General features: G+C 26.6%; 1 protein-coding gene across 5 annotated transcripts in view; it reads right to left on the bottom strand.

Moving 5' to 3' along the window:
* Positions 1-25239, bottom strand: part of LOC122498397 (potassium voltage-gated channel subfamily KQT member 1-like) — a 168779-nt gene that overhangs the window by 6094 nt on the left and 137446 nt on the right. For 3 of the 5 annotated variants that reach the window (XM_043606102.1, XM_043606098.1, XM_043606101.1), the window contains exons 9-13: positions 20964-20984; positions 11081-11334; positions 9095-9187; positions 4275-4431; positions 405-527 (exon numbers count right to left, since the gene is read on the bottom strand). In XM_043606102.1, the coding sequence (XP_043462037.1) occupies positions 405-527; positions 4275-4431; positions 9095-9187; positions 11081-11334; positions 20964-20984 (648 nt within the window). The remainder of the gene's footprint in view (positions 1-404; positions 528-4274; positions 4432-9094; positions 9188-11080; positions 11335-20963; positions 20985-25239) is intronic. The other 2 variants (XM_043606100.1, XM_043606099.1) reach the window with 2 other exon arrangements.

Genomic DNA, 25239 nt, shown 5'->3' with positions numbered 1-25239 from the left:
CAAACATTAAATCCTTTTCTTTAAAAAAAAATAAATATATAAATATCGTTTCTACAAGGATGGAAAATAATTGCATAAATATTTTAGGTAAAACTACAAAATATTATTTGCAGAATTCTATGTTACTAGATAGACAGAAAAATGGGAAATTTAAAAATTTAATCAAATTAAAACGCACGTGGATTAAAAACCGAGAGAAGAACTTATTAATGAATTTGCTATTATTATTATTATAAATATAAAATTTTGAATTGCAAATGGATTTTTAGTTATTTCCTGAATTTACTACTTTTTATTATTTTACCATTTTTATCATCGATGTGAAGAAGGGGTGAAAAGAAGAAAGAATGAAAAAAAGAGAATGCTAACATGAGTGAGAGGGAGAAAAAAAAATTTTTTTTTACCTGCTGCTCCACGCGGTAGAGGCGTGCGCCAATCGTCATTGGCTTTACGTTGCCTGCGCGGTCGATGCCTGCCAGGTAGCTTCCTGGTTTACCCAGGGTTTGATCCAACCTCCTCTGCAACTCCTGCAACAACCCACATTGATTTTCACATATTATCCAAATTCAATTACTGATTATATTTTTAACCTTTCAGAATTATTTTATTCTCATCATCGAATATAATAACTGACATATCGCCGCTTTAATAAAGTCAACTTCATTTGCAAACTAATTTTTTTTTAAAATCTCCCATTAGTGCTTATTAAACAACTCGGCACTAATTAATCAACTTTATCGTATTCTACTTAACAATAAATAATTATTTTCCAAATTATTCGAATGAATAGAAAGTTATTTTCAAATTTATAAGCATAAACATATATAATTAATATAGCATCTATATAATTTTAATATTATTTCACCAGAATTGTCAATAAATACATTAATTCCAAAATTAATACCTCTTTTAAAAATTAAATATTTAAATAACGAGTCGAAAATGAAAACCAATAAAATATGTACTAGAATAAATTATTTATGCATACAATTTTGCAGATGATGATTTAATTATTGAAGAAAAAAATTTTTTTATTAAAATAACTAAAAAATTATTAAAAAACAAAAGTTTTATGGTTGAAAAACACACTCTACACGGATTTTTCTTTACCCCATTTCCGGGTGTAATGATTGACATTTTACGATAAGTGCCCAGAGCTTTTGATTAGCCGTTTTGTTATATATTCAAAACTGGTTTGCACAGTGACAAGTCCATTGTTCCTTTTTGAATTTTATTCCGACTGTTTTCCCAACGCTCACTGTCGAATTGTTCCAACTTTGCAACAATAGATATTCATCTTCATCGACAAAAAAAAAACGTAAAACATCTGTGGTAATATTAAACATGACAATAGTTAATTTGTAAAAAGCAATAAAAAATAACAAAACTTCGTAATTAAATATCTATTAAGAAAACAAAATAATTTCTTTTATTACTTGAGAGGATTCACTATTACCATAGATTAAAAAAATAAACCACGCCTATAATTAAAATATTAAAGTTTCGAAATAACTGCCTCTAGTATTGTCACAAGCATGTTTAATTAAGTGGGCGTTGATAATATTGCCCGCGCCTTTAATAGGTCAATAAACGCTTACTATGAATCTGTAAGTAGGCGGAGTCTCATAAATCACGCCTACTTAAGGCGTGCTTAATAATCCCCCTCTCCTCTAACAAGCAGTCACGCTTAAGTTGGCGTTAATGCCCCGCCTTTAGTAGATACTAGTTATAGCTCCATAGTAGGCGTTTGTCTACTATGGAGCTGTAAGTAGGCGTAATCTCATAAGCCACGCCCACTTAAGGCGTGTTTCATAATTCTCCTTCCTCTATAAAATATTCACGCCTTAAGTGGGCGTTGATAATAATGACCCCGCCTTCAGTATCAATAAAGGTCTTCTAAGGAGCTGTAAGTAGGCGGTCTCTCGTAAGCCACGCCCACTTAAGGCGTGCCTAATAATCCCCCTCTCCTCTATCAAACAGTCACGCCTTAAGTGGGCGTTGATGCCCCGCCTTTAGTAGATACTAGTTATAGCTCCATAGTAGGCGTTTGTCTACTATGGAGCTGTAAGTAGGCGTACTCTCATAAGCCACGCCCATTTAAGGCGTGTTTAATTATTCTCCTTCCTCTAAGAAATATTCACGCCCTAAGTGGGCGTTGATAACAGTGACCCCGCCTTTAGTAGATCAATATAGGTTTTCTAAGGAGCTGTGAGTAGGCGGACTCTCATAAGCTACGCCCACTTAAGGCGTGTTTAATAATCCCCCTTCCTCTAGCAAACAATCACGCCTTATGTGGGCGTTGATAATAGCTCCCCCCGGTCTTTAGTGGGTCCATAAACGATTACTAAGAAGCTGTAAGTAGGCGGAGTCTTATAAGCCACGCCTTTAAATAGGCGTTGCAAAAATTTTGAGCACTATAACTAGGCGGAAAATTATAATCTATTTAACTCCTCTTAAATGGGAACGTTAGAAAAACAATCGAAGATGCTGTTAGATGGAAACTTATTAGTCATTAAAATTCTCGAAGGGCATTAGGGACAATATTGAATTAATATGCCACGCCTCTGAGTAGGCGTGACAATATTTTAAAAATTGTAAATTAGTCGGGAACTTATAGAATACTTCATCTCTTTAAGATAATACTAGAAAACTATTGAAGATAATACATAGGCGTAGAATTATAGGCCACATAACTTAAGTAGGCGGAGATTTATAATGCATAAGACTCCGCCCACTTGAGATTCACAATTTATTAATAAAAAAAACCCTCTTTAGTAGGCGTTGCAAAAATTTCGGAAACAGTAAGTAAGTTGAAAAATTAAAAGCCACGGTTTCAGAATTAAAAAAAAATCTAATCTATATATAGATGTAGAGAATTGTGAGCTCCGCCTTTTTGTGGGCGGAGACTTATGAACTAAGCCTCTGAGTAGGTGTTGCTAATGTATTTAAAAAACATTTCCTTGAATTTTTAAAATTAAACAGATTTGATTGAAATTTCACTCTCGAGAGTTTTCAGAATCGCTGAATCCAAATTTAATGTCAGATTTACAAAATTCAAAATGGCGGATCTAATATATCCATCAAAGATTTTCAAAATTGAACAAATTTGATTGAAATTTGACTCTGGAGAGTTTCAGAAGGCGCTGACTTCAAATTTAATGTCAGATTTACATAATTCAAAATGGCGGAACCAATATGGCGGTAATTTTAAAATTAACTCAATTTGATCGAAATTCACTTCTCAGGGATTTTCGGGATCCTTGAATCCAAATTTGACATTAGAATTCAAAAATTTAAAATAGCGAATAATTTTAAAATAGATGCGATTCAATCAAAATTATGACAACCAAACTCTTTGAAAGTTGGAGAAAAAATATTTAATTTCATTTTGCAAAATGTTATTTAATTTATTGACAAATTTAAACCATTTTACAAACAATAATTCATTTCAAATTTGTGAGGGAAGGGGGTAAACAAAATCTGTTATCTTTTAAATACAATAATCTTCTTTCATTTTCAATTTGACAATCTGTTTTTATCCCATGTGAATTGTTTAAATAATTCAGAATTCTATGAATAGTGAATGAAGGCAAAAAAAAAAAATATATATAGAGTTCGATCATCAATACAGCAATCGAGGCAAATTCTCTGAAATCAGCAGTGTTTACTCACCTACAGATTTTTCTCGAATTTAGTCTTTGAAAGGTGAAAAATTTCAAATGGAAACGAGAATAGTGCTTTTAATTAAAATGCCATCGAAAAAGGGGGAACTTCAATTTTTTTTTGACGTTGTTTTAGAATATTGTGTTTGACAAAAAAAAGAGAAAAAGTTTTAAAAAATTAAGTCCTTTGAGACAGGTAAATTTTGAAAAAGGAAATAAAACACTTTTATCCATTAGACTGTCAATAGTTTGAAATAATGTTTTTCCTCCCATTTCAGTTATTTATTATTTTTTTAAATCTAATTTTAGTTTTGACTTTTATTTTCATTTTGAATTGATTTTTAATACTTTAAATTTTTTTTAAGTTCGAAAATTGTATTCGACAAGTAAAATTGAAATTTTGAAAATAAAGAAGATGGAAAAATCTGTTTTTTAATATCAAATCCGTAATTTAATTAGAAATTATTGTGAATAAAATGTAGTATAGTGATTTTTACTTCTTGTTGTTTATTTTTCATTTTTTCATTCGAATGAAATTTTGTTTAATCAATAAACCGATATGTGCGATTATATACTGATAAAAGAGAAAGAGAGAGAGAAAAATGTACCCACTTTTATTCGCACCATCATGTTTAGGTGTCCTTGGCTGTACTGCTCGATTACATCCCGCACATCGTAGGGCTTGCGAGCTTGTTGGAACTTTCTACGGGCCACGAAGTATTTGATCTTTCTGATTGCTCTGATGGCATTTCGATGTGCCTCCGTTAACCTGAAAGCGAAAATATTCCACATCAAAGAGCCAGTCACTTGTTTTTTTCCCCCTCAATATAATTTTAATTATTACTAGATAAAAAGAAAATAAAATTTTAAAAAAAGTTTTTGTAAAAAATCTAGAAAATAATTTTAAAAAATTTGATTTCAATTAAAATAATTTAAAAATAACTATTTAAATTGAAAATCAACAAAAATATCTACTTTTCTAAACATAGTTTCATAAAAAGTATCAATTTTTTTTTAATTTTTAAAAATTCTAATTTTAAATCAATTTTTCATTTGATCCACATATTTGGTATTAATTCGTTGCAATCTTTAATACTTTTAAGTTAACACAGTGAAACTTGGAAAACAGTGAAGAAAGTAATTTTAATTAAGCAAAAATTTTAAATTAGTTTTATAATTATCGCTTTTTATTTCGAATCTGGAATATTTAAATATATCTTAAAATATTACATAATTATTTGCACAATTTATGTAGGATTAAATAGATTGAAGAGCATTATAAAGTTTCATTAAGTCAATAATCTTTGAGATAAATTTCCTTGCAAGAGAACTTCTTAAAGAGAGAGCGAGAGAACTAAGAGAGTGAATCTCTAATTAGAGATTTCGGTATTAATCTTCAGCGTATTGTTATCATTTTAAATATATGTTTCAGCTCTATACTATGATAAGTAACACAAAATATCCAAGACTTCAATATATATATACGTGAGAAAATTTTGAGCCACACCCCTTCAAACTCTTCTCACCCCCCCCCTCTCTTTTAGCACTACTATAGTCACGTACAAATTCGCACACAAAGAAAAATTATTCGCAAACTTCTCCCCATAACGATTTCAGTAGAATTTAACTCGAATTCCTTGTAAACTTTTTGAGAAATTTTAAAAGAAATTTAATCGGTATCAGAATACTGACTGTAATCAGACTTTCGAGGAAAAAAAACAATTTTAGAATTAATTAACTAAATATAGACCTGATTAGATTTTTAAAATTCAAAATGGCGATCATTATTTAAAATAATTTCTGGCATATTAGATCCAACATTTTGAATTTTAAAAATTGGACTTCATATTTGTAATTAGCGACCCCTAAAACGCCCGAGTAACAAGTTTCAAGTGAATTTGATCAATTTTAAAAATAAGTCCGCCATATTGGATCCGCCATTTTGAATTTTGAAAATCTGAAACATCCGACTTCAGATTCTTAATCAGCTACCCTGAAAACCCCTTAAAGTGTACTTGGTTATTAAATCCTTTAATTAGAAAAAAGTATGCCAAAAAAATTCTACGGATATTAAGCATAATTTCTACAAATAATAATGAGATTTTTCTACAAAAAGTTCGCAACGACTTTTGGTAAAATACAATTAATTGACCCCACCCGAGTCGAACTTTTAGACCTGCTTACCTACTGGTAAGTATAATTTAATCCTAACCTGCACCTAACAAACCCTTGGTGTTTTTTTCCTCCTGCGTAAGTTCTATTTAACTCTGGCAACTCCTTTTTAAGTCCTAATTAAACCTTAAACCCTGTATTGCTTCTACAATACATATTCTTACAATAGCAAATGTTACGCGTGGAACGAGATATACAACTTATTATTGTTATGCAAATTACAAAATTTTTATTTTGAAAATTTCACGAAAGAATTCAATTATTTTCTAAAATTTTAATAAATCCTTCGAAAAAACTCAATTATTTTTATAAATAGTAAAATACTTCGCAAGAATTCAATTAATTTTATAAATAGTAAAATTCTTTGCAGGAATTCAATTATTTTCAAAACAATTTTAATTGAATTCCTCAGATGAATTCAAATATTTTTAAATATTTTCATAAATTGCAATTAATTTCTTAAACTTTAATAAATTCTTCGAAATAATTCAACTATTTTTATAAATACTAAAATTCTTTGCAGGAATTAAATAATCATTAATCCAATTAAAATAAAATTAAACGAAAGAATTTAATTATTTTTAAAAATGTTCATAAAATTTAATTTCAACAAGAATTTAAAATTCTCTAAAAACAATTTAATTATTCTCAAAATATTTTTAAAAAATTCTATATAAAAATTAAATTACTAGATATCTCAATGCAATTTTTAAATATATTCGTCAAAAGAATTGAAAGAATATTATTTCCAAAAAGTAATTCAATTATTTTGAATATACTTAATTTTAATAAAATTCTTTAAAGAAATTCAATTATTTTCGAAACAACTTTAATTGAATTTTTCGAAAAAATTTCATGATTTTCAAATATTTCTATAAAATTCTTCATAACAATTTAATTATTTCTTAAAATTTTAATAAATTCTTCGAAACCTTTCAATTATTTTGATAAATAGTAAAGTTTTTCGCAAGAAATCAATTATTTTCAATACAATTTTAATAAAATTCTTCTTCATAAAATGCAATTGCTTTCGAAATTTTCAATTAAAATTATTAAAGAAACTCCATTAGTTTAAAAAAAAATTCAAAGAAATTTTTCAAAAGAATTTAATTAGGATTTTTAAAAATATTAATAAAATTCTTTGCGAGAATTTAGTTATTTTTCTAAATAAAGAAATTCTTTTTGAAGGAATTCTATTATTATCAAATTTTTTGATAAAATTCTTTGCAACAATTCGAAGATTTTCAATACATTAATTTTAATATTGAAAATATTTGAAAAGAAAAATTAAAAAAAAATTAACTGCGAATAGGTTACCGAAACATGTACTTTTTTATTATTAATTTATAAATATTATTTTTAACTGAAATGTTTTGACATTTTTTTTTAATAATAAAAATATTAATTTATGAATGTTTAAAGTAGGTTATTAATATTAAACAATTTATTTATTTGCTGTAGTGTATTAGTGTCAATAAATGCTTTATTGAATCACCAAAACCAATAACTCAAAAAGTCACTGAAAATAAAGCGTCTGTGTTCAGTTAGGTTCCGTAGCATAGTGGTTAGGGCGTTAGTTTCGTAGTCCGTAGTTCGTAGGTCGTAGGTTCAAGTATCGCGTGCGTTAGATTTTATTTATTTCGTAGGTTTGCGTTTATTCCAATTTTTTTGTATTGTATAGTTATAAGTATGCAATTTAATGATTATATACACCGTTAAATAATTTAATTAACAAATATTTAATTTAAAAATTTTTTTTTATATATAAATGGATATGTATTAATCCTCACATATATACTAAACATTATTTATGAATTCGCTATTAGTCACGATTAAATTAAAAAAAATTAAAAATCATTAAATAATAATGCCATTTATTAATAATTAAAGTTATTATAAAAATTAGTTAAAAATGATCTCAAATATGCTATGAGCAGTTTTTCCAGGGTTTTGGGAGAGGAAAGAATTCTGTAAGTAAGGATCAAGCAGTATTTAATAAGGTTCTAGGAACACCTGCGTTTCCTCCTTTTACCATCTAAATTTGTCGCTAACCAGGGGTTTGCAGGAGGTAATCAGAGTTAACTTGCAATGCAAATAAACTCTGCTTTCATCCTATTACATCCTTACAAACCCTCAGTTTTAAGGAGGTAAGCAGACGTCTAAGAGTTCGACTCGGGGCATCTTTATAAAAATTCTGTAAAATATTTGAAGTGGCCAGAATTCCTCCCCTATGGTCAAACCACGAACTTACCCTAATGGGAAAAAAAATTATCAAATAAAAGAACTTGTAAATTATCATTACAAAACTGTCACTCCTTAATATATGTACATTAATGTGATAATAAGTGCCCAGATATTCTATTGTTTGTGAGCAAAATGCTATTTCTGCGTGGAATGGTACTTCGGCTTGAAATTCACCGAGCTTTATTCACTCGAGTAGGAAGTCTAACTTCACAATGCGGTTAATATTGTAGAATCTGAGATGTCAGATGAAAAATAGACTTGAAATGAAAATATATACAGATAAATCGATAACATTATTATTATTTAAAAAGAAAAGAAGTTTTTTTATGAAAAAAAAATTTTTGTGCATTCTTGAAAATAATGACTGGTATTATTTTTAGAATAAAATTTTCTTTTTTGCAGAAAAGTTTTTCAATAATATAATAATAATAATGGTTGTAAATGCATATATGGCGACTTGAGTTTAATAAATGTCGAAAAAAGCAAAGTTTGAAGATGGTCGATTTTCCAACAGTTGGCAGGGAGTTTTAGATGAAAATGTAGGTCGTTACGTAAAGTAATGTAGAGTACTAGAGAGGAGTTTTACTTTAAACAAAGAAAGTTTTCCACACATTAAACCCCACTGGCACATGGTTTATAACTTTATTGCGTGCGTTATGAAATCTGTTTTTGAAAAACTAACTTAAAAAAAAAATCAAACTTGTTAAAGAAATTCCATTTGAATTTTTACGAGATAGTTGTTTAAAGTTAATTTTTCGATATTATTGTTATATCTCAACTGATGATAGAAAAATATTCCAGATTTTTTGCTTCTTTTTATTTTCTCCGCTATAAATTTTGCATATATTTTTTTAAAGTTTCCAAATATTTTGTTTTCTAAATAAATATTTTGTATAAGTGCAACAAGTACGTAATATGAATATTAAAAAAAAATTTTATATTACATTTTCTTATATTGATAATAATAATAATAATACATATATGTTTATGCATCAAGTCAAAGCTTGTGTGCTTACGTGGTAACTCTTTGGGGCTCCTCGATGTCAATGTCAATTTCGTCGCTGGCAGCCTCCGTCACAGAGCTCGTTTGCGAAGTGAAGAGGCTTCCCCTACAGAATGGAAACACACTATTCTCACTAACATGCACGAGAAACATGTTTCCTCGACAAGCACTCTCTTCTCAACAGAAAGTGCTTTTTAATTAGTTAACTACAGTTTGGCACTAATCGTTAAAGCAATCATTATCATATTACACTTATCATTTTTCTACTATACATTTTAAAAACAATATTTTTTATAAAAATAAATTAATTTTGAATAAATAATTTAAAAAAATATTTTGCATTTTTTAATCAATTAACAATAGGAGAAAAATTGTCTTTCATTTTGGACTGTATAACAAAAAAAAGGGTTCGAGAAAACGTGTAGGTGAAAAAATAGAAAGGATTCGAAGCGAGAAAAGTAAGACACGCCTTAATGATAAGCCACGCCTTAAGTGGGCGTGGCTAAAAGCACAAAATATTAGGGGCGTGGTTTCATTTCACTCAGTCATAAATTTTTTGAATTGTAAACAATTAACAATAGGAGAAAAATATGGTCTTTTACTTTGCACTACAAAAAAAGTGAAGGTGCAAAAATAGAAAAGATTCAAAGAAAAAACAGGACACGCCCTAACGATAAGCCACGCCTTAAGTATGCGTTACGAAAACTAAGTCAGCCTACCTATAGAGCTAGGGGAAAACAATAAGCCATTCCCATGAGGCGGTTTAAGTATTAACCATGCCCTAAATTTAAATAACAAGAAGTGAGTAGTTGTTGCTAAGAACAAAATACTGTGGTCGGAGTTTTATTCCACCTGGTCGTAATTCGACAACAATTTTGAAATTGTAAACAATTCAGAATAGAAGAAAAAAATGGTTTTTACTTTGGACTACAAAAAAAGTGGGCGACAAAACGTGGAGGTGAAAAAATAGAGAGGATTCAGAGAGGGGACACACCCCCTTAAGGCGTGGCTTATCAATAATAAGCCACGCCTTCAATGGGTGCGGCTAAAAGCGCAAAATATTAGGGGCGCGGTTTCACTTTTCATGGTCGTCATTATATACAAATTTTTTAATTGTAAACTGTTAACAGTAGGAGAAAAATTTACATTCAAGGCCTGGCTTATTAAGCCACGCCTTAAATGGGCGCGGCTAAAAGCGCGAAATATTGGGGGCGGGGTTTTATTTTTTTCGGTCCAGGTAGAGAAAGCGGAGAGTCACGCCCACCAGACGGTTACACCCCCTGAGTAGGCGTTACAAAAATTAATTCAGCCACGCCCACAAGGCGGTATCAGTATCAGCCACGCCCTAAATTTGAATCAACTCAATCTTTTGTGAATGGAAAAAAATGACAAACCGCATTTATATGCAGCTTTTGACAGTACAGAGATAAAAATTCAATAATTTTCTCCAAATTTTAAAAGGATTTGTTCAAAAAGCAAAAATTTTTTTCTCTCTAAAAAATTAATTTTGTTTCAAACAACAAAAGGAGCTATTTTAAGAAAAAAACAGTGAATGAACGAAGGGGAAAAAATGGATTGAGTAATTAATAAAAAGTAAGAGGAAAACTTTTAATGGCAGACTGAAAACGTTTATAGCTGAAGTGAAACAGTCTTGAAAAAGTTCTTGGAAAAGCATTATTATTAAAGTTTACTATGGAAATCTTTCTTTCCTATACATAGATTGTATAGGAAGTAAGTATTTTTTTTCTCAAAGTAAATGTCTATGGAATGGAAGGTAGGGGGGATTGTAAAAAATGTATTTCCGTAACTTCAAAAGAAAATGAAGAATAGAGTATGTGTATATATATATATAGAAATACCAACACAATGTACTATTAGAATTTCCTGAGATAATATTCCCTGGGGGAAATTTGAGGATTTAGGTACAACACTGAAGAATGAAATGGTTGTCAGGTGCAAGGCACGTTCGGTTTCGAGAAGCTGTCAACTTGTCACTTACCGATTGTCTCTTCTCGCTCTATTAGGCGTACTCGCTTTTGGCTCCTCCATGTAGAAGACTACGTCGTTCTCATTCTCCATTCGTTGTTGTGAGCCATTTTGCCCGGTAGTTGTGCCACCGCCGCCACCGCCACTGGATATCGTTACCGGCGGTAATGCCTGCTGCTGTTGAGTTTGTTGTTGTACATCCATTCGATTCCGGGATTTTCGCCTCTTCAGGACACTCGCCTTTTTGGCCACCTGGATCATCAGAGACTGAACCCCCGGTGCCCTCCCGTTACAACACATAAAACACACAGCATGCACTAAAAACCACCACGACCTTAATTTTTATTTTAACGTCATGGTAAGGCCAATTTACCCACTATTGTTTTCTGTGTCGTTTTTTCTTTTTTTGGAAATTCAAGCTCGCCTATATCATTGGTTTATAAAGTTTTCAGTCATGTTTTTGAGATAATTGTAATTTTTTTTGCTACTTTAAACAACTGTTACTGAAAATCGAAATATATAAGGAAGGTGACTTCACATCAGAAATATCACAATCTGCAAGTGGTTCTTAAAATTTGACGAAACTTGGGGAAATTATAGTTTTATATTTATGAGCAAAATATATGTAAAAGAAATTTTCAAAATATCTAAAATTGTAGAACTTTAATCTTTTTGAATTTTACATTGAATTTATTTCATTCTTTTTATAAATCGGTCAATTTTTGACCGATTTTGATTAATCAAACATAAATTTTTTCAGAAAAATAAGGAATGTTTAGAAAATTATATAGAATAAAAAAAATTTGATATTTAAATATAAAAAAGTAAAAATAATAATAATTTCATCTGTAATTTAAAAACTTATTAAACGCGGATTTTTGGAAATGTTGCTTACAAATTTGAAGTTAGATTTAAAAAAGTAAAAATGACGGGTCCAATATGGCGGAGAAAAAAATTAAAAATCAAACGGATTTGCTTGAAATTTGTTACTCGAGTGTTTCTTGGCCTCCTAATTACAGAACTGAAGTTACATTTAAAAAATTTTAAATGACGGATGTGATAGAAATTGTTGAATTCGTATAAAATATGGTCTTAAGGGTTTTTTTCGTTAAAACTAACAAAATTGTTTTTGAAAAAAATTTCCGCTATATTTTGGATCCGACATTTTAAATTTGTAAAAATATGACTGTATATTCGTCATCAGCGACCCCAAAAATCCCCCAGTAAAAAGTTTCAAGCTAATCAAAATGATTTATATTTTTTCGTCCGCCATATTGGATCCGCCATTTTAATTTTGAATATCTGATTTCATATTCATGATCAACGACTCTGAAAACCCGCGAATAACATATTTCAAGAAAATGCTATTGATTTTTAATTTCTTCCTCCACATTTGATCCGCCATTTTAAAATTTGATGTATCAAAGAAAATTTCATCGAAAAATTAAATTTTTTGAAAATTTGAACTTTGCAAAAAAAATAAAATCATCAGAATTATTAATTAAAACTATGAATAGTTTAAATGAACCGTTTATAGTTGCACTAGGAATAATTTGAACTTTGCAAAAACAAAAAATCATCAGAATTATTAATAAAAACTATGAATATTTTAGTTGCAAAAAAATAAAATCATCAGAATTATCAAATTATCAAACTATGAATAGTTTTAATTAATAATTCTGATGATTTTTTTGTTGCAAAATTTTATATGAAATTCATTTTGAAATTAGTTGAAGTTTTGGTAAATTGAAAAATTTTAGAATAATTAAAGTTTCGTAAAATTGAATTATAAACACAAACTGGATTTCAAAAATATTTTAAGTGATTTTTTTTCAATTTTGAATACCCTAAGTTTTCAAGAAACTTTCTCAAAAATTATAAAAAATAATCGATTAACAAAACAAATTTTAATTAAAAATTCTATAGAAATTAATTGAATTGAAATCTTGAAAATAATTTTGAACAAGTTACAAAATAGCAATTTTGATTAATTATTAAATTTTGAAGGTTAGAAATTAGAAATTTTTTTAAATCTTAATTTTTATTAGAACATAATAGTAATGATTTAATATTTATCTTAAAAAAATTTTAGATTCGAATAGTTTTCCAATTATTAAAGATACTCACAAATAAATATATTTAATAGTGCAACAACCCATGTATATGGGGCATTCCACGCCAAGTCGGACACCTTTTGACTTTTGCATCTCCGATTTTTTTCAAATATTTTTTTTCTTTTAGTGCTCGTTGAAATGAGCTACCATGATTTTTTTCAAATTTTTTCATCAAGCGGTTTAAGAGATACAGGTTTTTGAAAAATCACGTTTTTTACGTAAATTTTTTTCTGAAATGCTTAAACTCGGACAAAAATTGATCAATTTTGACGTTCGATATATGAAAATTTTTGTTTTTACACGTAGTTTTTGATAAAAATATTAAAAATTTTTTTTTTTAAATTTACCAAAAAAAATTTAAATTTTAAAAATAAAATTTAATTTTTAAGAATGTATGTATCGATCGATTTTTTTCAAAATTTTTTGTGAGAAACTGGTACTAAATTAAGAATTTTTAAGCATAGTCTGATGATGGGCAAACGATGGGATCTATTTGTTTCTGATTTTTCAATTTTTATATTTATAGCTAAAAGTATGAAAAATGAATGAATTATCGTAAGAATGCGATAGAGAAGGACAGACAAAGCTCCTGTCCTCTTCTATCTCATTGTTTTGTTATAAGTTCACGTCTTAAGATTTCATTGTGCGTTGGCCTTTTTCTATTTTACGCGCTGCGTTCATCCGCTACATCTCAAACCTTTAAAATATTTAAACGGTCACGAAATTAAATGTTTTTCTACATATGAATATGCTTTCTCAAAATTACAATAAAGTAATTAATATCCTGAACGTCTTGTAATTCATTTTTCATACTTTTAGCTATAAATATAAAAATTGAAAAATCAGAAACAAATAGATCCCATCGTTTGCCCATCATCAGACTAGGCTTAAAAATTCTTAATTTAGTACCAGTTTCTTACAAAAAATTTTGAAAAAAATCGATCGATACATACATTCTTAAAAATTAAATTTTATTTTTAAAATTTTTTTGGTAAATTTAAAAAAAAAATTTTTTAATATTTTTATCAAAAACTACGTGTAAAAACAAAAATTTTCATATATCGAACGTCAAAATTGATCAATTTTTGTCCGAGTTATAAGCATTTCAGAAAAAAATTTACGTAAAAAACGTGATTTTTCAAAAACCTGTATCTCTTAAACCGCTTAATGAAAAAATTTGAAAAAAATCATGGTAGCTCATTTCAACGAGCACTAAAAGAAAAAAAATATTTGAAAAAAATCGGAGATGCAAAAGTCAAAAGGTGTCCGACTTGGCGTGGAATGCCCCATATATATATAATATTTCGTGATATTTGGAATTAATCGGTGGAAATTTTCTGAATTTTTTTTTCCTCGAACAATTACTTTTCTTTGCGATTATTTAAAAAACTGTATTAAAAAATTGCTATGGTGCAATTTTCTATTTAAAAAAATCAAGGCATCCGTGTCAATATGCATTTTTATCGTCTAAATATTGCACTAGTTCACGAAATCTTCGATTTCCAGATTACTTACGTAAATATATATGTATATACACACAAGCCAATGAAATTAGAAGGCGAACGTGAATTTCCATCCTCAGTGGTATAAAAATTCAACACAAGGGTACAATTTCCTGTTGGATTGCTTCCAGGAAAAAGTATAATTGTGTTTTGTAAAAATGTGTATTTAAAGAAATTGTAAAATAAAATTAAATATATATATGTGCTCAACACTTTAAAACGTGCATTGCTTTTTTTTTCCTTTTTTTGGTACATTAATGCGCGTAAAATTTTACAAGCTCATGCGGAAAAGCTGACAAAATTTATCATAATCCAACAACAAGTTCTTTTTTTTTGTTTTCTACTTCTATATATGATGAAAAAACTCCTTTTGATAAATATTCAATTTTTTACATTCTCATCAAGTGAGAGAGTTTTTTTTCTGAGCCCTTGTTGCTGAAATGTTGACTAATTATTACACTAAAAATATGTTTTTAATTTTGGTTAAAAAAAAATTTGTAGAAAAGAATTTATTAATACAATTGATTTCTATTTTAAAAATTAATTTTTATAGGTATAGTTCGATGTATTTTAGAATAAATATTTTTCTCTAATATTTTTTGAATAATTTCAGGAGGGGTTGAAGTTTTTTTTTTATTAAATTCGTGGAAAATAATTTTATTGTAAACAAACTTTGTTTTCGCTATTTAATTTTATTTGTTAGGATTTAAAAAAATTTTTTTTTGTTTGTATGTCAGGGGAAGTAGGCGTAGAGACTGGATTTAATTTCGAAATGCTTGCGGCTTTTATTTGCCTGGACGTTCCCTTCCATTGGGATTCACCCACCACCGTGAGGAAGGCGACCAATTGCGCACGCGCACTTCCCCCTCCATCCTACAAAGTTTCCCTCTCTACGGAGGACATTTAATATCCATTTATTGTTTTTCTTTTTAATCCAGACGATTGAAAGAATAAAAGAATTTCAAAAACAAAATTTGTGTAACAAAGTTTATAATTTTTTTATTTTTTAAAAATCTTATCACCAATACGAAGATTTTGTATTATTTAAAATTAATTTCCAAAAGTGAGTTTTTTCAATTATTTATTTCTATCTTTTTTTCCTATTTCTTTTTTTTTTTTTTTGTTTTGCGATGAAAGTAATTCAGCATGGACTTGTATTGTTGTGCAACTTGCAATCAATGTCGATTAAAAGATAATATAAAAACTAGTCATATTCGTAGAAACGATTTAGTATTTCGGCATTTATATAAATATTATATATTATTATTATTATTCTACACGACAAGGAGAGATACACTTTAAAATCTAACCTGTTTAAAGCACTTGAGTGACATGATAAAACTATCCAATAATTCCCCCCCCCTCCCCTCTTTTTTTCCTCTAGAAAAAAAAATTAATTTTTTAAGGGATAAGTTTTAATTTAAAAATAAAAATTAACAAAAACAAAGATTTTTTTATAAGAAAAAGCACACTGATAATAAAAGCAATAAGTTGGATTCTAAATTTTGTTAGATTTATTTAAAAAAAGAACATTTATTGAGTAAAATTTTGTTACTAACTAAAGAATATAATATATATTAAAAAAGAAATTAAGAAAGAAGGAATAATAAATACAAAAAGAAGCTGTACATAGTAATCATTCGTTATAAAAAAAAAAATAAATAAAAATTATTTAGCAAAGATGAAAGAAAATCTAATAACTGAATTGAAATACGAGATTAAAAAGTTGAACAAAGCTAATTTTTAGTTTTTTTAATATTAAGAATCCTTGTACTTTTAAATTACTTTGTCGAATCATTCTCTATAGTCTCAGTTTTATATATTTATAAAAGAATAAGAAACTTTTATTTCTCGGGAATTCTTTCTTAATTATATTCTTTCCTTCAAATGAAAGAAAATAAATGGGTTTTAAATTTTCTCTTAAACAAAAGAAAATGACTTTTTAAAAAAAAATAAATAAAATTGAAAAAAATTTACTGAAATCTGTATCGACATTTTTTTTTCATGTTATGTGTCCAGTTTTGTATCAGTTGCTGCGCTCATTGCGCATGCGCATGCCAAGTGTCGGTATATGTCGGTACAGATTCCTGTAATTTCAAAAAAAAAAAAAAATTAAAATTATTGTAAAATAAGTGAAACGAAATATAATAATAAATAAATAATTTTTAAATAATTTCTTGAAATAAAATAATTTTTAAATTATTTAAATCTGTCTTTTTAATTTCCCAAGAAAATAAATATTTTTCTCGTATCGTCCCAAGTTTGTGGTCTTGTGGTTCAGATCTCGACATACATCTTTATATACATGTATATTATAATTTCATTCTGCATATTTTATACAATATATATAATACTATATATATTATACTAGCTGTCGTACCCGTCTTCGACGGGTTGTAGTTTCTGATAATGCACTTAACAGTGTATCTACCAACCTAGAAAACCGGAAAATATCCGGGAATTTGATTTGACAGGGAAAAAATAATAATTAGTTACTATTGTCTATTTCATTAGGAAAATAATACCATTTGAAACAGTGACCGACTTTTTATTATCAAATTAGTTATTTTTAACTAATTCAAATGCAGAAAACAATATTTCTCAATTTGTAGTACTTCAATCAATATAATGTATTAAAATAAATCTAAAATTTCCTCCAGTTTTTTGAGTTATAGTACAGTCTAATTCGAACTAATTGTATAGCAAGTAGATCCAGTTTTTCTCGGTTACATTAAATTCCCTGATATTTTACGTCTTTTCTGGTTGGTAAACACCCTGTTAAATGTATTATTAAAAAAAACCCGTCCAGTAAACCAGGAAAAATTTGGACAAAGCCGGAAATTGTTTTAAACCAAAATAAACACCGTGTTTAACTTTTGTCTTTACATTGATCAAGATATCTCTAAAAGTTAAATCAGAGAGCCCACAAATACTACTGAATTAAGCTTCATAGCAATTGGTATCAATTATAATTTTTTCAATTTTTTGATATTCAAAACATTTTTATACTTACATCTTCGTTATAAGAAAGTATTTTTGAAAAATTATGCTAAAATGTGACTAAATAACATGTAATACTCAACTATAGAAAGTTTAGAAGCAATCCATGAAAAAATATAAAATTTAGAAATAATTTGTGTTAAATAAATTTATTTATTAGAGTCAAGTATTTATTTAATTAATCCAATTAAGATTTATTTGATTCAACTAAATAAAATTATTTAAACGAAATAAATTCTTATTAGATCGAAATAAAAACTTTTTAAATAAGATATTATTTTTCAAATAATTATAATTACTTGAATCATATAACTTTTTTTAGTGTAGCTATAGTAAACTAAAAGTTATTAATGTGAACGAACATTATCTATATTAATAAAATCAGATTACTATCTGTACATTGCTCCAAACTTGAAAATTTTTATATATTTTTTCGTTTTGAGACATTAGAATTCTAAAAATGTAAAAAAAATTTCTGTCTGTCTCTGTCTGTATGCAAAACTTTGTTCGCGCATCAATTGAAAACGGTTCAACCAATTAAAGTGAAATTTGGCAGTCTATTAGGTATTAAAGTAACTTACAATCATAGCCTTATCCGATTAAAAAATATTAACTTGAACAAAAGTTATGACATTTTTCCAAAAAATTCAAAAAAACAAAAAAATGCAAATTTTTTATCTTTTGTAAAATGAATGAAAAAACTATCCTTAGCTAACTTTTTCAGATAAATACAACCCATTTCTACGATAAAATTTTTAAAAAAGATGTATTTTGAAATTTTTTTTCGTTTTTTTAGATCAACTTTTTTCTAAGAAAATAGTGATTTTTAATCTTTAAGCAAGCTTTTCAGGAAAAGTTATTAAAGTTTTTTATTTAAAGATCAGTATGTAAAGTAAAAAATTTGCTACATTAAACAAAAATAATTAGCTAAATGCCATAAAAAAGAAGGAAAAATGTTGAATTTTAAGAAATTCGGTTTTTTGAATTTTTGCTAATTTTCCATAATTTTAGATTTTTTACCGAAGGGTGGAGATAACAAATTAGGTAAAGTATTTTTTAAGAGCACAAAAATAATAAAGCTAAATGCTACAAAAAAGAAGGAAAAATGTTGAATTTTAAGAAATTCGGTTTTTTGAATTTTTGCTAATTTTCCATAATTTTAGATTTTTTACCGAAGGGTGGAGACTATTGAATAAGTAAAGTATTTTTTAAGAGCACAAAAATAATAAAGCTAAATGCCATAAAAAGAAGGAAAAATGTTTAATTTTAAGAAATTCATTTTTTTGCATTTTTGCTATTTTTCCATAATTTTAGATTTTTTACCAAAGGGTGGAGATAACAAATTAGGTAAAGTATTTTTGAAGAGCCCAAAAATAATGAAGCCAAAAGCCATAAAAGAGAAGAAAAAATGTTGAATTTTAATAAATTCGGTTTATGAATTTTTGCTAATTTTCCATAATTTTAGATTTTTTACCAAAGGGTGGAGACTATTAAATATAAGTAAAGTATTTTTGAAGAGTACAAAAATAATGAAGCTTAATGATATAAAAGAGAAGAAAAAAATGTTAAATTTTAAGAAATTCGGTTTCTCGAATTTTTGATAATTTTTTATTTTTTGCTAAAGGGTGGAGACTATTCAAATAGTATAATTATACTACCGAAATAGCTAATGGTAACTAATTATTAATTAATTAATTATTAACTAATTATTAATTATTATTAATTAACTAATTATTAATTATTAATTATTAATTAATTTATCCCGGGTATTTTTGATTTTCCGCAGATTGGTAGAAACATTGTTAAATGTATTGGTAGAAACTAAAACCCGTCGAAGACGGGTACGACATGACAGCTAGTGCTATATATTTTCAAAATTTTTAAAATTCAAAATTTATCTTTTGAAATAATTATTGTCATTAATTTTACTTAAATTTTATACAGGGTTAATTTTAGTATTTTTTATTACAATTTAGTCATCAGAATGAAATTTGAGTTTTTCATTTTTTGATCATTAATTAATAAAATATAATAGCAATTTTGAATTATGTGCAACATACTGACAAAAGTCTCATATTAATTATATGGATATTGTTAATATTCTGACCTAATAGAATTCTTTTAAGAAAGTAAACTTATGATTTCAACAACAAATTTTTATTGTTGACCTAAGAAATACAACCGTATAAAAATTAATTACAAAAAAATTTCAATTTTTAAACTTTTTAATTTTTCAATATTTAAATCTAACACTTTTTATTTGTTATTCAAAATTTTATTATTCTGACGATTAAATCTTAATAAGAAACACTAAAATTAACCCTGTACCAAGTTTAAGTACAATTCACTAAAGTATATGAAAAAACTAAAAATTTCGAATTTTCGAATTTTTGAAAAAATGGCATAACTTTCGTCCATATTAATATTTTTTAATCTACTATCGCTAGGATTTTAAGTTAGGCTAATGCCTAAAAGACTGCCAAGTTTCACTTCAAACGATCGAACCGTTTTTCCGTGATACGCGGTCGAAAATTTGCGGACATACATACACACATACACACATACACACATACACACATATACACATACACACATAATTTTCTTAATAGTATTTTCGCATTCCTTAGAGTGTAAAAAGAAGGAATATAATAGAAATTTTGAATTCTATGCAATGTACAGACAAAAGTCTGATTTTATTAATAAGGATATTATATATTATATATTATATATTATATATTATATATTATATATTATATATTATATATTATATATTATATATTATATATTATTTATTATATATTATATATTATATATTATATATTATATATTATATATTATATATTATATATTATATATTATATATTATATATTATATATAATGTGTGACGTGCATTGAAGAAAAGTAATTAATAAAGCAAAAAATTTGAGGTTATGTTTGTAGTTTTTGAAATAAAAGTACTCAAAGTAGATTATTAACTCTAAGTAAAACCACTGACGTTTAAATCTTCTTTGCATCTAAAATAATCAACAGAAACTGATTTTAGTTTTATGGAATTAAACTGAAACTTTTAATAAAAGTAATTTTATATATTTTATATTGTATAATATATTTTATATATTGCATATCACACATATGCATATACATTTATATATTTATGAAATATGTACGAGATTAATAAGTCGGTTATTAGGTGTAAAGAAAAGTGAAAAAAATTATTGGATAAAAAAATGAAACATGCAAAATAGTAAAAATTGAAATAAATCGTAACCATTTACATACCATCTTCTTTACACAAATCAACTGAAATACATTAGGGACGTTTATCAATTTTTAAAATTCATAAAAGTCAACGCTGCTTAATTTCATAACTCTTTATTTTCTACATCAAACTCTCTGTTTAAAGTTGGGAAAAAAAAGTTTGATAAAAAAGTTTCTATATGAAATTTCTTTTTCTAAAATTTTAATTACTAGCGTTATTCTTAAAATTAAAGGAGGAATGATGTATATATATTATTTCTACACTACACTAGAGCTAATTTTAAAAGTTTTTCTTCTTACTTTTGGGTAGCTCCATGCCTAAAAAATCAAAGTTGTCCCCTACTTCTTCGATTTTGTTAAAACATCGAAAATTTGAAATGGAATACATGCCAGTAAAAAACCCTAAATCGATTTCGAAAAATTTTGAAAAATTTTGGATTTACGAGGTTTTTAAAAATTTTTTTGAAATTTTGAAAATGGTATATCTCAAAGGAAAATGAATAAAATTTAATGAAATTTTCAGGGAATGCTTATTGTTTACAGACAATTTAAGAAAATATTTTATAAAAAAAAAAATTTTTTTTTTAAACAAATTATTTAAAAAATAATTTTTAAATAAACAATTTTTTGAAAAGTGCCATTTTTTTTTGCTTTTAATAACAACGATCCGATTCCCACTTATTTCACGAGTATTTTCCAAAAAAAAAATCGATGGAGGGTCTGAAACTTTAGGAGATATTGAATTTTTTGTCCTTGCGCGCAACCGTAAAAAGCGAATTTTCAGGCTATACTCTGCATACAAACTAATGTTCAAAATCACCTATAATTCGTAAATTTTAACCGAATTCAATTTTTCTTTTTGGAAAATGTCAGGCTATAAATTTGTAAGAATACTGTGCATTTTTTAAATTTATATTTGTTTAAAAAAATTATTATTTTTATTGTTAATTACTAACTTTTCATATATTGTACCTAGAGAGGTGTATTTTTTCCAATTTTGCAATTTACCGGACCTTACATAAATACAGATGCAGATTTAAAACATAATTATTAATATTTAAGCATGATTTAAACAAATTATTATTGTTTATTTCTAATTATTTACGAAATAGTATACTAGAAAGATGCAGTTTTTTCTAATCATGCAAATTGACCAAACTTTTTCAAATCCCGATTTACATTAAAATAAAATTATAATTTAAACAAAAATAAGAATAATAATAATAATTTGTTTAAAAATTGTTTAAATAATAATTGTACTTTTAATTTTAATCTGAGAATGTCCATGCCAAAAAAATTAAAGTTGTCCCCTAGTTCTTCGATTTCTATGAAACTTCGAGAAATTGTCCCAGAACACTCGCAAATGAAAAGTGTGAAAACGATTTTATAATTATTTGTTAATCACGATTATAAATATTAAATAAATAACAAATTACCTATATTGAAAGCTTTTGAAATTTAAATACTTTCGGAGACATTGAGAACAAAAACACTTTATTGATTTTACAAAATTAAGTAAAATTAACTTTTGGAAAGTAAAATAACACAATTAATATTAAATTTAATTGTTATTAACAATTATTTAAACAATTTTTTAACCAGGTCAATTCTTATAAACAATTATTTTAAACAGATGAGTTTTAACTGAAGTAAATAATGATAAAATTATTTAATTTGTATTACGATGTTATTTTGTTTGGATTATTTAATTTGTCATATAAATTTAAGAAAGTTTATTAATTTTTTGTCAATAAAAAATTTTTATAACAATAAACCGCAGCACAACTAAAACACTTATCCTATCGTTAGTAGGTATGTAATATCATTATTTACTTTGTCAAAAATATTTCATAAAATTTATTAAATTTTTGTTGCGAAAAATGTTTATAACAATAATTGTTTTAAAAAAATATATTAGTTAAGCTTTTATTCCAGAGCTATAATAATAAACTACTGATTTCATAGAAATCAAAGAACTAGGGAACAACTTTAATTTTTTGGCATAGGCATGCCCAGATTAAAATTAAAAGTACAATTATTATTTAAACAATTTTTAAACAAATTATTATTATTATTCTTATTTTTGTTTAAATTATAATTTTATTTTTAATGTAAATCGGGATTTGAAAAAGTTTGGTCAATTTGCATGATTAGAAAAAACTGCATCTTTCTAGTATACTATTTCGTAAATAATTAGAAATAAACAATAATAATTTGTTTAAATCATGCTTAAATATTAATAATTATGTTTTAAATCTGCATCTGTATTTATGTAAGGTCCGGTAAATTGCAAAATTGGAAAAAATACACCTCTCTAGGTACAATATATGAAAAGTTAGTAATTAACAATAATAATAATAATTTGTTTAAACAAATATAAATTTAAAAAATGCACAGTATTCTTACAAATTTATAGCCTGACATTTTCCAAAAAGAAAAATTGAATTCGGTTAAAATTTACGAATTATAGGTGATTTTGAACATTAGTTTGTATGCAGAGTATAGCCTGAAAATTCGCTTTTTACGGTTGCGCGCAAGGACAAAAAATTCAATATCTCCTAAAGTTTCAGACCCTCCATCGATTTTTTTTTTGGAAAATACTCGTGAAATAAGTGGGAATCGGATCGTTGTTATTAAAAGCAAAAAAAAATGGCACTTTTCAAAAAATTGTTTATTTAAAAATTATTTTTTAAATAATTTGTTTAAAAAAAAAATTTTTTTTTTTATAAAATATTTTCTTAAATTGTCTGTAAACAATAAGCATTCCCTGAAAATTTCATTAAATTTTATTCATTTTCCTTTGAGATATACCATTTTCAAAATTTCAAAAAAATTTTTAAAAACCTCGTAAATCCAAAATTTTTCAAAATTTTTCGAAATCGATTTAGGGTTTTTTACTGGCATGTATTCCATTTCAAATTTTCGATGTTTTAACAAAATCGAAGAAGTAGGGGACAACTTTGATTTTTTAGGCATGGAGCTACCCTTTTAAAATATTTTTTCTATAACTTTGACTATATATAGTGAAAAATTTTCTTGTAATTTGAGGCTCGTCTCTCACAAACACATATAATCACATACATACATGTATATACAACGTACATAGATATATAACTTTAAAAGAGCTTGTCGTTAACGAAGCTAATAATTAATCTATAAATTTTCCCAGTGGAGTATGCGCGAATTCCCTTACGAAATAATTCAATTTCCCAGGTGAAAGATTAAACCACCTCCTTGATATGTTTTCGTTAATATTTCCATCGGTATTAATTAGTCACAACGTTTTATAATCAAACTAATGTTAATGGATTTATTTTTTTTTTGCCTGTAAATTATTTACATTGCAAAAAAAAAAATACGAAACAAATTTTTATTTACTGCAAAGTTCAAAGTAAACTAATTTCAATACTCTAATATTATTAATTATTAATATAACTTAATATTCAGATATTTAAATAAAAATTATGCATAAAATAGTTTAATATTAATAACTTTATTAAAATAAGATTGTTAAAATATTATAATATTACTATAAATAATAACATTCTATTAAAAAACAATTCTTTCCATTGTCAGTTTAATTTAAAACTTTTCAATATAATAACATTTAGAGAGAATTTTCCTACAAAAACGAAGTTTTCCGACGATTTGCAAACCTCGCAAACCTAATTCAAAACAGCGAAACTCAAGAGTCCAGCAAAGCCCTAAGTTCATAATTGAGAACTAATTTTCGTCTAATATCATTTCGATACCTCCATGTATTACAATCCTATCTTACGGTGAAGGTTAATACAGTCCTATCTTGCGGTAACGTTTTATACAGTTCTATCTTGAAGTGACGGTTTATACCATTCTATCTCAAAATTTTCAATTTTTCAGTTTTTTGCTAAAATTATAGAAGAAAATATTCTGTATTAGATGGTAACACCTAAAATAGTTATATTAATTAGGATATTTATAAAAAACAGTAATTAGAAATAATAACAAGTTTTATCTTCCAAGTAAAAGTGTTCTATCTTTCTTTTGTTTTTGTATCTGTCAAAAAAAATATACACATGTGATTCGTATAATCGCGTTAGAAAAGCAAAAAAGAACAAAAGGTAGAAAATGGATATCCCTTTGGATTTAAGTATGCCATCAGGAAAAAAATTCTTTACTGAATAATAATAAAAATATATAAATTTATAAAGTGATTATTTTATCTGTTAATTTTGCTTTATTTTAACTTTTCTTACACCAGGAGAGACTTGTTCTGACGTAGAAATTGAGATCATTCGAATTCAGACTCGGATTGACT

Source organism: Leptopilina heterotoma, unplaced genomic scaffold (assembly GCF_015476425.1).
Source record: "Leptopilina heterotoma isolate Lh14 unplaced genomic scaffold, ASM1547642v1 Lhet_15, whole genome shotgun sequence".
Classification (NCBI taxonomy): domain Eukaryota; kingdom Metazoa; phylum Arthropoda; class Insecta; order Hymenoptera; family Figitidae; genus Leptopilina; species Leptopilina heterotoma.
The sequence above is the reverse complement of the archived record's forward strand: the minus strand, read 5'-3'. Positions and strand labels throughout refer to the sequence as shown.